At 40.3% G+C, this 17,137-nt stretch overlaps 1 protein-coding gene across 1 annotated transcript in view; it reads right to left on the bottom strand.

Moving 5' to 3' along the window:
* The window catches only part of TMEM131 (transmembrane protein 131), a 96,996-nt gene extending 80,289 nt beyond the window's left edge, over window positions 1-16,707 (bottom strand). Inside the window, exons 1-2 of the mRNA XM_087967134.1 lie at window positions 16,282-16,707; window positions 2,338-2,399 (exon numbers count right to left, since the gene is read on the bottom strand). Coding sequence (XP_087823260.1) covers window positions 2,338-2,399; window positions 16,282-16,468 — 249 coding nt within the window. The 5' untranslated portion in view covers window positions 16,469-16,707. The remainder of the gene's footprint in view (window positions 1-2,337; window positions 2,400-16,281) is intronic.
* Window positions 16,708-17,137: the final 430 nt, after the last annotated feature.

Here is a 17,137-nt window from a genome sequence, read left to right as displayed (position 1 = left end):
CCTGAAACACTAAAGCCTTTCCTCCATTTGCAAAGCCTTTTGCTGCCATTGCAAAAAGCCTTTGCTGCCAAGGACGGAGGCTGGGAGGGGTGCCTGCATACCTCCGGGCCTCCATTCTTGGCGGCAAAGGCTACTGGAAATGGAGACTCGGAGGGAGGTGTGCATCCCTCCCAGCCTCCATTCTTGGCGGCAAAGGCCTTGAGGTCAACCCTTTGCCGTCGTAAATGGAGGCCCAGAAAGATGTTCGCGCCACTCCCAGGCTCCATTCTTGGCAGCAAAGGCCTTGTGGAAAGCCCTTTGCTGCCATAAACAGAGGTCTGAAAGGATGTGCGCACACCTCCTGGACTCCGTTCTTGGCAGCAAAGGTTTTTTGCACAGATGACTGGAGCCTATAGAGATGTAATCTCTCATCCCTGCAGGTTTTGCCAAGCCTTTGCTCAAGGCGAAATTGTGGCAGAGAGGCTGGAAAGGAGACAGCTCTCATCAAGATCTATGTAAGGTAAATGACCCGGTCAGGCAGGATTGGGGTGGGGTGGAGGAAACCATGAGATATCTCAGTGGGTCAGAGACAGTCTTGGGTGGTTGGAAGCACTAGGCCTTCCCCACCCAGAGTTACCTCGTGCACTTAACGACCTGCGCATTTGATTAGTGAAAGCAGGGAGTTCAAGTTACTCCTATGAATCCTTGGGTTATGAATGTAATTGGCAGGCTCCATTACATTTGTAACTTGAGGATTACCTGTATTGAAAGTATTTGAAATTTAAATTCAAGATATAATTTCTGCATGTCATATGATGACTTACAAATACAGGTAGTCTTAGATTTATGACAACTGAGCTCAAAATTTCTGTTGCCAAGCAAGACAATTGTTAAATGAGTTTTACCCCATTTTATGACCTTCTTACCACTGTTGTTAAGTGAATACTGCAATTATTAAGTTAGTAATGGTTGTTAAATGAATCTGGCTTTCCCATTGACTTTGTCAGAACTTCGCAAAAAGTGATCACATGATCGTGGGACACTGCAACCATTATAAATATGAGTCAGTTGCCAAGCGTCTGAATTTTGATGACATGATCATGGGGATGCCGCAATCGGTCATTCATGTTAAAAACAGACATACATCGCTTTTTTCAGTGCTGTTGTAACTTTAAACAGTCACTAAATGAACTGTTCTAACTTGAGGACTACCTGTATGCTGTGAGACACATTTCTCCCCTCCCCCCACTTCTCCCTCATGCTCACTCAAGCCTCTTTCACCCATCATAATGCTAGTTTTCTGACAGGAGAAAAGACATAGCTGGCAGCCTGAAAGGGAAAGTGGAAAATAACAGCCCAGAAAGATGGTAAATGAAGAATGAAGAAGCTCAACGAGGAACACAGCTATATAAAGTCTTGCCCAAAATGCACTCATTAAATATAAAAAACAATCAACTGCTTTTCATGAGACAAGATGAATAAAATAATTTTAAAAACTATTTTGAAATCAAATACAGGTAGTCCTCAAATACAGGTAGTCCTCAATTGAGCCCAAAGTTTCTGCTGCTAAGTGAGACATTTGTTAAGTGAGTTTTGCCCCATTTTATGTCTTTTCTTGCCACTGTTAAATGAATCACTACAGTTCTTAAGTTAGTAACATGGTGAAGTGAATCTGGCTTCTCCATTGACTTTGCTTTTCAGAAGGTCACATAACCCCAGGATGCAACCGTCATAAAAATGAGTCATAGGCCAAGCAAATGATCACGTGAGCATGCTGCAACGGTTGTGAAAAACGGTCATAACTCATTTTTTCAGTGCTGTTGTAACTTCAAATGACCACTGAAAGAGCTGTTGTAAGTAAAGGACTATAAATCTTTTTATACTAGCATCATTTGAAATGAAAAGTGAAATACAAATTTTTGAAACAATTCTCTCAAACTAACAAATATCAGGTAACTTCACATATCTTGCTATAGTTTGTTTTAACCATGGTTAGCTGAGTAATAAGTCAACATAAACAAGCTATATAAGTTGTAGCTCAATTCAACACTGTAAATAATTAAAAAAAATATTTCATAAAATTATTCAGGAATTGGCCAGTTCACCCAAAAATTCCTTGTGCCAAAAATCCAGCTAGTCACTTAAAATTTTATCTCGGCATCAAAAAAGACACTTGCTGAAATATGCTTACCGGTAAAATAACACAAGGGACTTGCAAGAGACCATTTGAAAAGGAAATCAAGTCTGACTAGTTGTTCCACCATTATTTTTTATTTATTAAAGAAAATAATGCAACTAGTAAAGCAGGCTATTTAAAGAAATGTTACTATACAATTCTATTTAACAATAAACATTTACCTGTAATAAGCCTCCTTCATCAAAGCGTAAGACTTCTATTATGCTATCCGATTGGATAAAAGCTGTAAGAAAAAGGAACAAAAATTTCATTCAAGTTAACTTTATGACCTATTTATTTTATAATATTTAAAAATTGCCCAATTCTGATAATTATGGGTACAGTACAACAAAGGTAAAACAAAAATTAAGCGATTGTAACCAGCCTTTCTGCTACGTAGCAGCCTCTCTGCTTGAACTGCTGGAGACTATATCCCGGGCTGGTAGTGGAGTTCCCCAGGCTTGTTGTTCTGGGAGACTTCAATCTGCCATTTCTAGGTTTGACCTCAGAAGTGGCCCAGATGTTCATGACTATCATGGTCGCCATGGGCCTATCTCAGATCATCTCATGTCCAACTCAGGATAATGGTCACACACCAAATGCAATTTACTTATCAGAGCAATGGCAACGTTAGCTGGGGCGTGTGTGAAACTTGTTGGTTTCTCCCTTGTTATGTTCAGATCACGCCTTAGTGTCCCTGAGATTCCCTTATACTGCTTCCCTCCGCAGGGAGGCTGTATTCATTTGAGTGGTCTGTCCCCAGTGACTATTGACCCTGAATGGGTTCCAGAGGGGACTAGGGGATATCCTGGGGGCTTCACTGCACAAACCTGCCAAAGCTCTGATAAAGTCCTGGAATCAAGAGTAGTCAAGGCTTTGAACAAGACTGTGCCTGTGCAACCTCTCTTGACTATTCACACCCACCCCATCCTATGATTCATAGAGGAGCTGTGGGTCTTGAAAAGGGTTAAGAGCCACCTAGATAGAGCAGCACTGGGGGAAGACAATGGATAACTCCCACTGGAAATGACTTAGAACTGCCATTAAGGCCTATCTTGTTGTAGTCAGAGTAGCAAGACATCATTATTTCTCCACCATTCTTGCATCCACAGAATATTGCCCGGAAGCCCTGTTCAGGATCACCTAGTCCCTCCTGGAACAGGAGGGTTCAGATGATCATCTTTAGGATTGCACAAAGGAATTTGTTCAACACCTTGTTCAGATTCATTCCCAGTTTGAACCTATGTGTGGCACTGCTACATGGGAGATGCTGGGAGATGGGCCTTACCCAATTATATGGGAAGAGTTTGATCTTTTTTTTTTTTTTGAACAAATTTTATTAATTTTTTTTAAAAACATACACAAGCAAACAAAACATAGGATGTAGTAACATAAAATATCTTTTTCTAAAAAACACATAGAATATTTTATTTAAAAACAAGATAATTCCAAATTATCACATTTCTATACAAACACCATTTAATATATAATATATATCTTATCTGTTCAACTTCATATCCTTTCCCAACTTCTCTTTACTGCTCCCTTTCCTTCTGTTTAATTGTATTTCTTTTGCCTTAAATTATATATGTTCATTATATATAGTTTCATTAATTCTCTTCCAACATCCTTTCAAACATAAACAAACATTACACAAACATAAATACATAAAACTTCTTTTTGGAAAGCGGCTTACCCCGGGTTAGATCTTTTTGTACAGACATAAATCACATTCGTGCTCACATAATATACTATTTCATATCTTATTTAACATTCTATATTTTCTATATATTTTCTCTCTCCTATTCATTCTTTTAATTCTATTTTATTTATTTCATCTCAATTTAAATAATTATACTTGCATCTTTTGTCCGTTCTCTTTCAATCATCTATTTTTTCTTTCTTTCTAATACAATATTTCTCCTGTAACCACTGGTTGAAGTATGACAACTTTTTATCTTTCCCCTAAATTTTACACTTAAAATAATACATACTTTCCATACTGATTCTGCTTCGTACATTCTAAGTACTACATTTCAAAATAATAAAACAAGCCAATAATATTAAATTTAATAAGTAATAGTAAAACCAAAAAAAAGGAATATTGAGTTTATAATATAATAAGAGCAATATTTCATAGTAAATTAAACTCTATTATCAAATCTTAAACATTTTCATAGTTTCCCTTTAATGCATTATTAATTCATGTAATATTTTAATTTTCTAATTCAATTTCAAATACTAATATCTACCATACAATCTTATGTACTTTTGCAGAATCATTTTATAAAATTATATTACCCCTTATCTCTGAAAAAAAACTGTTTTTTAACATCTTGTTTAAGCTTTTATGACTTCTCTTTCCTTTTTCCCTTCCTTTCTTGTCAATTCTAGCTTTTTGACCCCCCCATCTCTCAAGTTTCACTCTCTTTATCTTCCCTCTCTGTTGTATTTCTCTTTTCTGTTGTTTTCTGACATCATATCGATTTTTCATCTTATTTTTCTTTTTCTTGGTTGCTTTTTTAAGTCCTGAATTCACCATTTCTTTACCCCCCTTACGCTTTTCTTCCTCCACTAAGAGTATTTGTCCATTAAAAATGGCTTCTTCTTCTTGGTCCCAGTCTTCCTGTCGCTGTTGTATTTCTTGATAGGTAGAAATCGCCATTTCTAAAAAGTGGAAAATAGATCCAGAAGAGCCCATGCCTTCCTGTTCATCTTCTTTCAATTTTTGAAATTCCATTTGTAATTCTTCAAAAGATAATGCCATTTTTTCCCTTTTTTGAAACAACCCAAATATCTTTAATCTTTCAAGAAATAGTTCACAAAGATCCCAAAGTCACAAACCAAACCAAATCAAAACAAACAATTTCATTTAGCACTTTCTTCTTTCTATATTTTCTCTTCCTAGGGTAGAATTCAAATACACAGTTCCAAAGTAATCTTCTAGAAGTCGTAATACCTTTTATTTCTGATCTTATAAACTCAAAGCAGTCTCCTTCAATACAATCTTAAAATAAATCTTTACCTCTTCCCTTCCACTTATAACAAATAAAAAGAATTTTAAGTTTTTAGTTCCAATGTCCAGAAATCCTTTATCCCCTTGGCTTTAAATTTCAAGTTTACCTTCTATGCCCAAGCAGGTTTTCCAGATTTCCAACTGCTGTTTCTGTGGGAAGGGAGAGTGAAAGAAAGTAACTTTCCCTTTCAGCTTTTTTTCACCGCTTTTACGATCTTCCTTGGGAGACAATGTATCCTTCAAACGATTTAGTTTCCAAGGTATTTAAAAGTTTCTTCTAGTCCCGGTTCAGCCAAAACTTTCGCCTTCACCTGCTTCCTCCTGCACAAATCTTACCCGGCTGCAGGCTTCTTTGCGGCGGCCATTGCTGACCGCCACTCCACCGCCTTGGGAAAAGGGGGTTTTGCCGGCTGAGGAGGGGGTTTGCGATACCCCCAAACCCAAATCCGGATCCCCTCTCTCTTCGGCTGCCTCTATGGGGCAGCCCTATCCTCCAGATCCATCTGGATCGGAGGAACCTCGGCAGCGAGCGCAGCAGGAATCACGGAGGATCGCGAATTCCTGCCGCCGAGCCTTGCAAAACCACGCTCCGGGAACAGTTTGATCTTGATGAAGTGGACAGGGTTCTCGATGCTATCAGTGCAACCACCTGTCAATTAGATCTTTAGCCCTCCTCGCTGGTGAAATTGATTCATTTTTCACTGCAGAAAGGGCCGTTCCTGAGGTCTTTTAAGGAGGTCTGGTTTGCCCACTTCTAGAAAACCCCAGCTTCTCACCCCACTTGTCCAGACAATTTTTGTGTAGTTTCCAACCTTCCCATTTTAGGGGCTTTCTCCAAGGGTTTCGAAGATCCCGGTCAGCAAATTGCTCACGTCTAGCTTGAACGACAGGCTGAGCTAAACTGGGGACAAATGACAAGGGGAGTGTCCTCAGAACTTTGCTCAGCCTATTGGACGACAGATGGAAGCACTTCCCAGACCTGGATGCTTGGAACAGCGCCATGGAGAAAAGGTGGTTGCTTAGCAGTTTCAGAGGAAGAAATTGATTATTTGGACCCCTTTCTGTCAGGATTAAGAATTCGGAAGCTACAGCTAGTGCAGAATGCAGCAACATGGGCAGTTCTTGGGGCCCCTAGGTTGGCCCATGTTACACTACTGTTCTGCAAGCTGCACTGGCTACTGGTTTGTTTCCAGCTACAATTCAAGGCATGGGACCAGGTTAGCTGAAGAACCATCTCAACTCTTTGGGATTGGCCAACCTGTGTCAATAAAAGGAGAATGCTCCTGATCCCATCAGTCAAGAATTTTCCACTTTTCAGGAAAAGAGATTTCTCTGCCACCTCACCACGTATCCTTTGTGTTCCATTTCTCTCCATCTTTTAATGGTACTATTTATTGTTTTTTATTATTTTAATGTGTACTAGTTTTAATGTTTGTAAACTGCCCAGAGTTATCTCTTATGAGATGGGTGGCACAAATTTAATAAAGTAGTAAATTATAAGTGAAAATAAAAAAAAATGCTAGAAACCCGTCAGTAAACTTCATAAATCCTTTAATCTAAAGGCTGAACAAATGCTCAAACCAATTATTTTGCTTGTTTAAGAAATGCCAGCAGATTGGGGTTTTCTGTTCTACTGGAAGAAGGGTATTCCATAAAGTGGGGGATGCCACTGAGAAGGCTTGCTGCCTGATCATGCATATCATATGGAGGAGAGACTGCAATATATCCTCTCTTAATGACTGAATCAGATAGTTCTGCCAAGACATTTCCTAATATATCCTGATACTGCACTAGACATGCCTTTGAAGGTAATAACCTGCACTTTGTTTTAAGCCTAGAAACTACTGGCAACTAATGCAGCAATTTCAAAATAGGTATTATTCCTGCCTGTCCAGCTTATCTAGTTAGCAATCTAGTCATTGTATTTTATACCAGCTGCAATCCTCAATATCTCCAAAGGCAGCCCTTTTGAGCATGTTGTAACAATCCAACCAAGTGGTGATTACAGCATGAGTTACTATCATCAAGGCATTTTAGTTAAAGTAGGCCACGGTTTCCATTTGCTGTTTAAGCAGATCAGCTTGTCTTAAAAGACCTGCCCAAACCATCATCCATTCAAGTTCTACCAAACCATGCTTAAAATAACAACTATTCATGTTTTAACACCCTGTTGTTAGTGCCAGTATCTTATTCTATTGCTCATAATTAATTCTTTATTTTGTACTGTAGAAAAACAAAACCTATAACCATTATTGAAAGAGTGACGAAATAGTTTGTTTGGGAAAACTGTGCATAAGGAAGACTAACATATTTTAGAGCTGAAGAATGGCAAGAAATGTTAGGATTGGGGGATAGGTGGACTTTAAACAATTATGCAAAGAGAATAATTCTTTCTCAGGCAATGCAAAAAACTTCAGTATAATAGCTAGATACAGTATCACAGGGAGACAAGGCCTCAACCAACCAAAAAACATATTTTAATATATATGAGCCAGTTCCCACCTGTTAATAACAAAAAAACACATTAAGGTACTGGGATAACGGAGTATCTCTGGGATCACAGAGTACCTGAAGCACTAATTGACTGGGTCAAAATGTTATGTAAGAACACCAGCAGTCAAGTGTGATGCCCAGCTGGTCTCTCCAACAGATTCCAGGTGACGTTTGGAGTGCACCAAGGCTCTGAACTGTGATAACCTGGGGCATGGCACAAAGGCAACACAGTCAAATAAGCAATAAGAGTCCCTTTATTATCTCCAACTTTGCCCCCAATGTCCAGGTTACCTTCGGCTGGAGAAAAACTCTTCCAGGAACAGTCTTTAAGTGGAGGAAATTCAGTACGAAAAAAAAGTACATACAAACTGTAACTAAAAATCCAAACAAACCACGCTGCAATAATTAACTTGACAGGGCAGGAGAAGGAATCGTAGACTTGAAAGCACAGCAAAACACACACAGTTGGGAAGACGCCAGGAACACAGATAAGCCTCCATGAAACCAGATAATTCACGATTTGCTCCCAACAACTTGCTGTGCGCAGCTTCCCTTTTTAAACACTGTGTTCCCAGCTGCAGCTAATGAAGGGAACCAGGGCCCTTTCCTCCCCTGTAAGCCATGCAACTCACATTACTCCCTTCTCTGTTCCTCCCTGCGTGCCCTAGGATGAAGAGGGGATGGGCCTGGGTCTTCCACCGAATTCCCTCTCCCTTGCTCTACCTCTTCCCTGCTCTGCTCAGCCGGACTTTGCCCTTCCCCAGTTTCTTCCACAGCTAATGGAATCACACTCCCACTCCCTGTCAGCTGCTCAGCCTCCCCTTCTGATTCAGATTCTGACAGGGGCATGGCATGAACTGTCACTACTTCTGTTTATATTGGTCATGGCTGATCCATGTTTATTCAAAAAGGAAAGTGATGGTGTAGTTTCATTATTGCTATTGTTTACTGATGACATAGCATTGATCACTAAGACTGAGCAAGAAGCTACTGAGATTATTTCACTGTTAGAGAAGAAATTTAAAATAAAACATTTAGGAGAGATTAAACAGTATCTTGGTTTAAAAATAGATAAAACTAGGGGAGGATACAAAATCTCACAGGCAGATAAAAGTAACCATTTACTAAAGAATTTTAAAATGGAACTCTGTAAACAGTCTAAAACAGGGGTCCCCAACCGCCGGTCCGTGGACCGTGCACCGTCCGCGGAACAAGTCTTACCGGTCGCTGGTTGCTGGCGCCGCCATCTTTTTGGTAAAGTGCTTCCGGTGAGCTTTTCCGGTAGAAAGCTCACGGAAGCACTTTTCATCAAAAAGATGGCGGCGCCCGCTCGTGAGCTTTTCCGGTAGAAAGCCATTTCTACCCGAAAAGCTCACCGAAGCGCTCGCGCCATCTTTTTGACGAAAAGTGCTTCTGGTGAGGTCACCGGAAGCACTTTTTCGTCAAAAAGATGGCGGTGCCCAGTTGATGCCGGTGCCGGGCGCGGCGCCCAGCTGATGCCGGTACCGGGCCGCGGCGTCAAAAAGGTTGGGGATCACTGGTCTAAAACACCAATGAGCCAGGAGTTTAGCCACAGTGATGTGCAAAGTCCTGTTTTTGATAAAGATATTTATCAGTCATTAATTGGTAGCTTATCTTATCTTAGTAATTGGTCAAGGCCAGATATACCATATAGTGTTAACCAATTAGCCAGGTTTAACACTGAGCCTACTGAAAGCCACTGGCACGCTCCTAAGCGTGTGTTGAGATATGCATTATATTTGGAGCCTAAGGATGAACTAAGTTTAACTGCATATGCCGATGCAAGTTTCGCTACAGACATTCCTACACGTAAATCAACGTCAGATACTGTAGTATTATTAGGAAAGGTGTTAATTGGATGGCAGTCTATTCAACAAAAACATCTAAGTTTATCAACAATGGAGGCTGATTTCTCATGTTTGTCTCTATTATGTACGGATTTAGTTTGTTATAAACAACTATTGATAGATATGGGATGTAATGTAAAGGAACCTATTGTTGTGTATGATGACAACCAATCAGCAATACAGATGGCTTCCAATCTTGCTGTAAAGACAAGATCAAAACACACCGATCTAAGATATCTAAATGTGAGACAATGTGTTGAAAGTAAAATGATTACACTGGAGTACTGCATGTCAGAGAATAACATTGCTGATCATTTTACAAAAGCCTAAGGCACTGTAAAACATAAGGCTTGCTGTGAGGAATATGGACTTAAACTGTAAGGCTTTATATATTGTCCTACCCAAAGGGGAGAATGTTAGGAATGATAGCTCCCTAACCGTTGGGTTGGAAATATATAAACCAGGATAGTCATTTAATACTGTATCTTTAAGAAAATACTGTAATTGTGATTGGGTGAGGTTCCTCCAACGGCCATAAAATGGGGCCAGAAACCTGGTTTCTTTCTCCTTGCATTTCCTGTTTTGCCGTATTGCCTGATCGTCGTTCTGCTTGGATTGTTGTGAGTCTTACAACTGTTAGCAAACCCCCTTTACCGAACTTTGTTTATGATACTTGACTTCGTTTTTGGATTATCCCTGGACTGATACTGCTTTAACCGTGTATGATTTGGACTGTTTGTTGGACTTTGTTTACCCATTTACTGGAAGTAAAACCTACATTTTACTATTCAGTGTATCTGTGTGCTGGTTGTGTGTTATTCAACATCACTCTCACTATGTTTCCCTGAGTGCACTCATTCTCCTAACGGGGAATACCTCAACAACAACCATCTGCCTTGTTATTCTGTATGGCACTGAATAATGGGCAGCAACAACAGGGACAGAAAGCTATCTCCATGCAATGAAAATGAAAATGCTCAGTTGGATATTGGGCATCTCCCTTCTTGACCACATCACAAATGATACAATTCAACAGCATTTTGGTGTGGCACCAATTACAGAGATGATGAGAGAAGGCCGGCTCCACTAATATGGACCTGTCCAGAGAGCGGCACCTTCCACCATTGCTTAGAGAGCCTATCAACTAGAAGTTAATGGCCAGTGACCTGGTGGGTGTCCAAAACAGAGATGGCGAGACACCATCAACAAAGACATGAAAGAGGCGGTCCTGCACCCTGGAGATGCAGCTGACTGCACAAAATGGAATTCAATGATCCGAAAAGTGTACCCTGCATCTGCATAATATGCTAGGAAGAAGAAGATGAAGGTACTGGGATAGGATGAGGAATCTACAGTAATTGCATTACATTATTTTTTGCTATATTTCTTCATTCTGTAAATTAGCATGGACACAACAGTCTTCCCATTTTTCTGTTATCTTATTAACAATTCATAGAGAAATGGATTAAAAAAAAACAATTATATCAAATATTATTTTAATCATAAAAAGAGTACTTCTATACAATCCAAAATAATATTGTATATTATTTTATCTATAATTTAAAACAATGAATTGTTTAAAAGACAAAATTTAGATACAGTCCTTGAATATAGATATGATATAAAATTTTAACAGTGCTTTAAAAGGAGCCAGAAGTTAATTGCAGGGATGTACAGCAAAATAATTTTTATTTATTTATATCTCACCCTTAGTATTTTTACAAATAAATTGGGGAGCATACCAAATACTCCTTTCTTTTCCTATTTTCCCATAACCCCCTGTAAGGTTGGACTGAGAGAGAATGACTGGCCCAAAGTCACTCAGCTGGCTTTCATGCCTAAGACAGGACTAGAAATCACAGTCACCTGGTTTCTATTCTGATGCCTTAACTCAAGAGTCTTCAAACTTGGCAAGTTTAAGACTTGTGGACTTCAACTCCCAGAATTCCTGATCTAACATGACTGGAGGGAGAATTCTGGGAGTTGAAGTCCACAAGTCTTAAAGCTGTCAAATTTGAAGACCCCTGCCTTGACTACTAGACCAGTTATAAAAGAAATAGTAGTTATACTGTAATACCATACCCAGCAATGGCAAGAAAACATTAACAGTTTGATAAGATAGATCAACTACAAAACTATACACAATCATCAAGTACTCCAAGATGAAAGGATAAAACAGGAAACAGAGAAGAAACGTGAACAAATTAACATGCAATCCAACCTGGAATTTTAACCTAATCTGGATTCAGTTTCATAATCAGTTTAAAATACAATTATATCCAGAATGACATCTGAATCTGTATCATGAGTTAAATTATGGCAAGCCCGAGAGTGAACCACAGGGATAAATTAATAGAATCTTAATAATTGGAAGTGGCCATTTAGGAGCTCACCTAGTTCTTCAATTCTGGAATCCAAATTAAAGTATTTTCTCTACCACCATCACCCCGGCCCACCCACTAACTCAGTTTTTTTTTCCAAACTTTTTCAAGTTTCACAATCTGTTTTTTTTTTTAAATCCTGGACCACTTATTAAATGATAAAGCTATAATGAAGAAAATTGAGTTAACACTATCATTCCAAGAAATCTGACCAGGTTCTTGTGAAACCCTAGGATTTTGACTTTGGCCAAAATGAGGGCAAGATAGTATTCCATTCTGGGCATAGACATCTAAAAAATCATCAATAAACCAGATCTTGTTCAGATGGCCTCCAAAATTATCGGGCTCCTGGAAACTAAATCCTCTGAGGAAGTTAAAGAAACTGGGTATAGATATGCTTTATTAGAGAAGACTACAGGCAACTCCAAATACTTAAAGGTTAGTTATCAGGAGAGCAGGCTACATACAGCCGGTCCCATAGTCAATTTATGTACAAGGTATGCACCAGAATGAATATTAGTGTCAGAATGCAACTATGGTAGTAATAGTGAACTCTTCCAACATAGGAGCAATATGGCATCTCCAAAAAATGACACTTGCCTTCTATACCAACTGCAATTTTTGGGCCATCTTTGAAAACTGTTGCATGAAATAATACATTGCAGTAGTCTAGCCTTGAGATTACCAACACATGTATTATCACTGAATCAGATTTTTCCCTCCAAGTACAATACAACCTGTTACTCAGACAAAGCAGATGCCCATCTTGCCACTGTTGTCTTAATGTTGTTAGCAGTTTAATCAACAAAGGTAAATGAAATCTACAAAGTATGTTTTAAAGTTATGTTTGAAACAGCGATGAGCTTTCAGACTGTACAGTTGTGATCTAGTTTTCTTTTATCCTAATGTCTTGCCAGCTTGCATCTTCAGAGGTACAGTGGTGAGCTGCTTTGTGCTTCACCTCTTGTCAGATCACAGACAATACCAGTATACTTTTAAATCTGTCTATCTATAAAAGAAGGGGGTGCGATGGCTCACCAGTTAAAGATGCTGAGCTGAAAAGCTGACAGCATGGATATGAAACCTGTGCGCCATGCAGTAGGATGACTCTCATTCCTGCCCCAGCTCCTGTCCGCCTAGCAGTTCAAAAGCATGCAAACACGAGTAGTTTAATAGGTACCAATTCTGTAACAGCATTCCCTGCACCTTTGACGTATAGCCATGCTGGTCACATGACCACAGAAAATGTCTTCAGACAATGCTCGCTCCCTCAGCCAAGTAACGGAGATTAGCAACATGCCCCAGAGTCAGTCATGACTGGACAGGGAATCCTTTACCTTTATATTAAAATAATTCAGATTCAAAATATATAATTATAAGCAAGTTTTCCCCTTTTTACTAAAATTGTATTCAAAATTTGATTTAAAAATCTAAATCACCCTACAAATAATTGTCTGTCTATACATTTATCAACAATAGCAGACATTACAACTCAAAGTTAAAAGTAATGAATTGCCAAGTCACAAGACCAAAATAGATTCTGATAAGTAAACAATCCAGTTAAAGTCAGATAGCTTGAAAAAGTGTATTAGCTTCTGTACCCTTTTAAAAGAAATAAGCCAACTGATGGATATGCCTGATAAATTTAATTAAAGAATGGAGAGTAGATGATCCAAAATGCCTTAAATAAAAAGCTTGTTTCAATATCAGAATATACTGGAAGCATAGAACTATTCAAATGGATATGGGGAAGTAGAAATATTTGTTCTCAGTAGCTATGAAATATCAAGTATTATGTCAAGACTTCTGAACAATAATATGCCAGCTTTATCAATACAATGAAGTATCAATTTCAAATAGCATGCCTGGAAACTACTAAACTACCAGAGACATTTTCACAACTTTATCTTGTACACCAACATGCTAAAGTTCCACTTGCAGTCACTCATACCTTCATCTCCTCACTGGTCTACTGCAATTAGTTCTATATAGGATTGCCCAGAAAACTATCCAGAAGCTACAATTAATTAAAAATATAGCTTCCGGGGGGAATAAAGTCAGGGGGGGGGGGGGGGGGGGGGGGGGGGGGGAAAAGGGGGGGAGAGAGCGGGGAAGTGGGGGCCGTGGGGACCCGTAAGGAGAGAAAATATCCAGACAATTAATTAAAAATATAAGCTTCCCATAGGCTTCTGGGAGGGATTTAAGAAGCTGGTTATCACCCATAAGACTCTATGTGGCACAGGGCCTGATTATTTGCAGCACCATTTTCTCCCAATGGCATCTACCCATTCCAAATGCTCCCATTTGGAAAGTACACTCTTGGGTAGGCACATTCTTAAAATAATGTCATCTGATGAGACCTAAGGGGGATACCATTCCTAGGACAGTGTCTGCCCTCAAGAGTTATTTCCACTCAACCATTTGATAGGCCCCAGTTCTTTAGGCCTTTACAAAGGCAGTGAAAACCTGGTCTTTCCTTGAGCATTTGGGTAAAAATGATTAGAGCTCTTACAAAAAAAGGAGGCAATAAATCTGAGTTCCTGGCTGCCAGTTAATATCTGATTGTATATATTATTTGATATTTTCATTTATCTATTTATTGTATGCCTCCCAAAATTTCATATTTGAATTGGGCACCAATATAAATGCTTTACATAAATAAATAAATTCAGAAGGGAGGAAATTAAAAATGAGCTAACTGCTGACTTTGCAGATTCCAGGCAACGCATGAAGGCAGGCATGAGGGCACATTATTAAGACAGAACGAAGCAACAACTTATTCAAATAGAATCTATTTATACAAGCCATTCACAAGATCAGGACCATTCTGCAAAATCAGTCACAGAATCAAAGAAATATAATTGACACATTTTATTTTTCTGACAATTTTTAATCAATAGTTAATGCAGGTTCTAGTTCCTTAATCAAAGTTTCCCTAAGTTAAAATGTTGAAATATAGACTACTCAACTAGATTTTAAAATATTTTATCTTGATTCATCTTCATAATGTGATTAAACATTGTTATCAAATAGAATTAGTAGAAAAATAGCTCACATGTAGCAATTTGTTTTATATGTTCCTTCTCCAAGAAATTCTGCCATGATTTACTTTCTGTGGCTAAAACACCTGGCTTAAAGTCACTTCTCTGGTTGATACAAAAATCAGCTAACAACTCAGTGATAACAGGCCCAAAACTCTTCCTGAGTTGTGATAAAGCCTTAAATAATAATTTCTATTTTATGAATAAGCAGCTACAAAATATAAGCATCAAAGCAAATTAGAAGTCCCAACTTACAAATGTCCAAACATGTTCATATGTGCTTATGGAAAACCAAATGGAAGCCTGAGGAGATATTTCCCTCATTTCATGTTTCTCTTGGATTGATATCAACCACAAAAGCCAAGACCAAGTGTGTATGATAAGACTCTTTCTATACCCTCTATAAATTTCTTCACAATCTGAATACATGCTTCATTACAATAACCAGGTATCACTCCCCTCTATCATAAACCAAGCAGCAAAGGTAGCATTACGCTATTTATACTTTCACAAACATCTCTTGATTGGAGGGGGGGGGGACTGGAAGGAGAGCTAACCAGTGAGGTAAAGAAATGAACTTAGGGTGCCTGAAGAAATATTTTAGAGTAATTTTAAAAAGCAAGCCAAGTCTAACGTTGATTGTAAATGGTGCAATAACTATTTCAGCTTTTAGAATTCAGCCGAGAGGCTAAGAGCAACTCGTCTTCCATTCCCATACAGAGAATAAACAGAGAAACTTCATTTTTATTACCAAACAAGCACAGCTTCAGCTATCACGGCCCGGGTTACAAAGTGGGGGAAAGTCAAGCCCAGGGGAGGCAGGTCCCAAGCCGGGTGGAGCAACTAACAGGGCCGGGCAGTGAGTTGGCAGCCCGGCTGGGAGGGGACGTGAGAGAATTACAGCACCGAGGAATAGGAAAATGTAGTAAATGATTTCCGAGAAGAAATCGCAAGGGACCTTCGAGAAAGGGGAAAAAGCAGAGGCAAGCGGTTTATAGGGAACGGCCCCCAAGATGCAGAAACTTTGGGAGGGGAAGGGGCGTAGAAACAATATTGCTAACAACGTCGACGCGATGTTAAGGAAATCATTGGGGAGATAATAACTGCACAGGACCGTCCAACGAGAGGGGCGGCCAGGCAATAAAAAGGAAGAAAACGCTGAAACCCTGGATGTTTAACCACCTGGGGAAGAAGGAGGGAGAGACACTAGGAAGGCATCGCCCGCGTCCCTCGGATCCACCCCCCCCCCTCCGGGCCACTCTAGCTAAGGGGACGATGCTTCGGTTAATACACGCTCCCGAAGGAGATATATCCATCGCCAGCTCACCTTCTTTGTCGGCCCGGGCCGCGTTGAGAAGCAGCGCGACCAATAACCGCAGCGCTACTCCTAGCCAAGGGACGGTCGTCGTCGCCGCTAGGCTCTCGGTCACCACGGGAAGAGAGGAAGACCCGCTGGAGCGCGGAGTCGCTTCCCATTTCAGTCTTGTTGCCGCCGTCGTTGCCGTCGCCGCCATCACGCTCGTTGCCGCCTCAGCGCCTGAGAATTCCGCGTCTGTCTACGGGCCCCTCTTTGGCCCGTAGGGTGCGCGAGGCAGTTCTAGCCCGCGTCTCGTTCGCTTACTCGCTCGCTCGCTCACTCACTCACTCCTCCCTCTGTCGTTTGGGCGCGTGCCGGAGGCAGCCGCGGCCGGGGCGCGAGCATTCGGCGCGCGCACATGACACACGCAGACACACCCTCGGCTCCGCGCGCATCAATAAGCAGGAGGGCGTGGTTCGAGATCGGCTCCGCCTCTCGGGGGACGGACAAAAAAACAAACAAACAAACCAAAGGAACGGAAGAGTTGCCATCTTGGAGAAGGGCAAGGCACTACTAACCCCGTACACAGTATTTCACCAAGAGCTGCGCAAGCCAAGAACGGGCTGGGGCCATTCCATCACCTTTAGAAAGGGCGGATGGCTACAACTGGATGCCTCTAAAACCATGGGGGCGGGGGGAAGGTTGTGCCCCGGAAGTAAATTTCCCTCATGTTTCGTAAAGCGCATGGATTTTCTATTTAAAGATAGCGTTTCCAATTGGTTAAGCTTCCTTAAAACACGTCTGCCCGTAACATTCCTTTCGAGTTCTCATGAAGTGCGCGATGTTTGCAAGGATGGAAGTTCAGAAATTTGGGAGTTTTAAGTCT

The sequence above is a fragment of the Notechis scutatus genome, chromosome 5 (genome assembly GCF_049901735.1).
Source record: "Notechis scutatus isolate UNSWTSFEM ecotype Mainland chromosome 5, rNotScu1.2, whole genome shotgun sequence".
NCBI classification, from domain to species: domain Eukaryota; kingdom Metazoa; phylum Chordata; class Lepidosauria; order Squamata; family Elapidae; genus Notechis; species Notechis scutatus.
The sequence above is the reverse complement of the archived record's forward strand: the minus strand, read 5'-3'. Positions and strand labels throughout refer to the sequence as shown.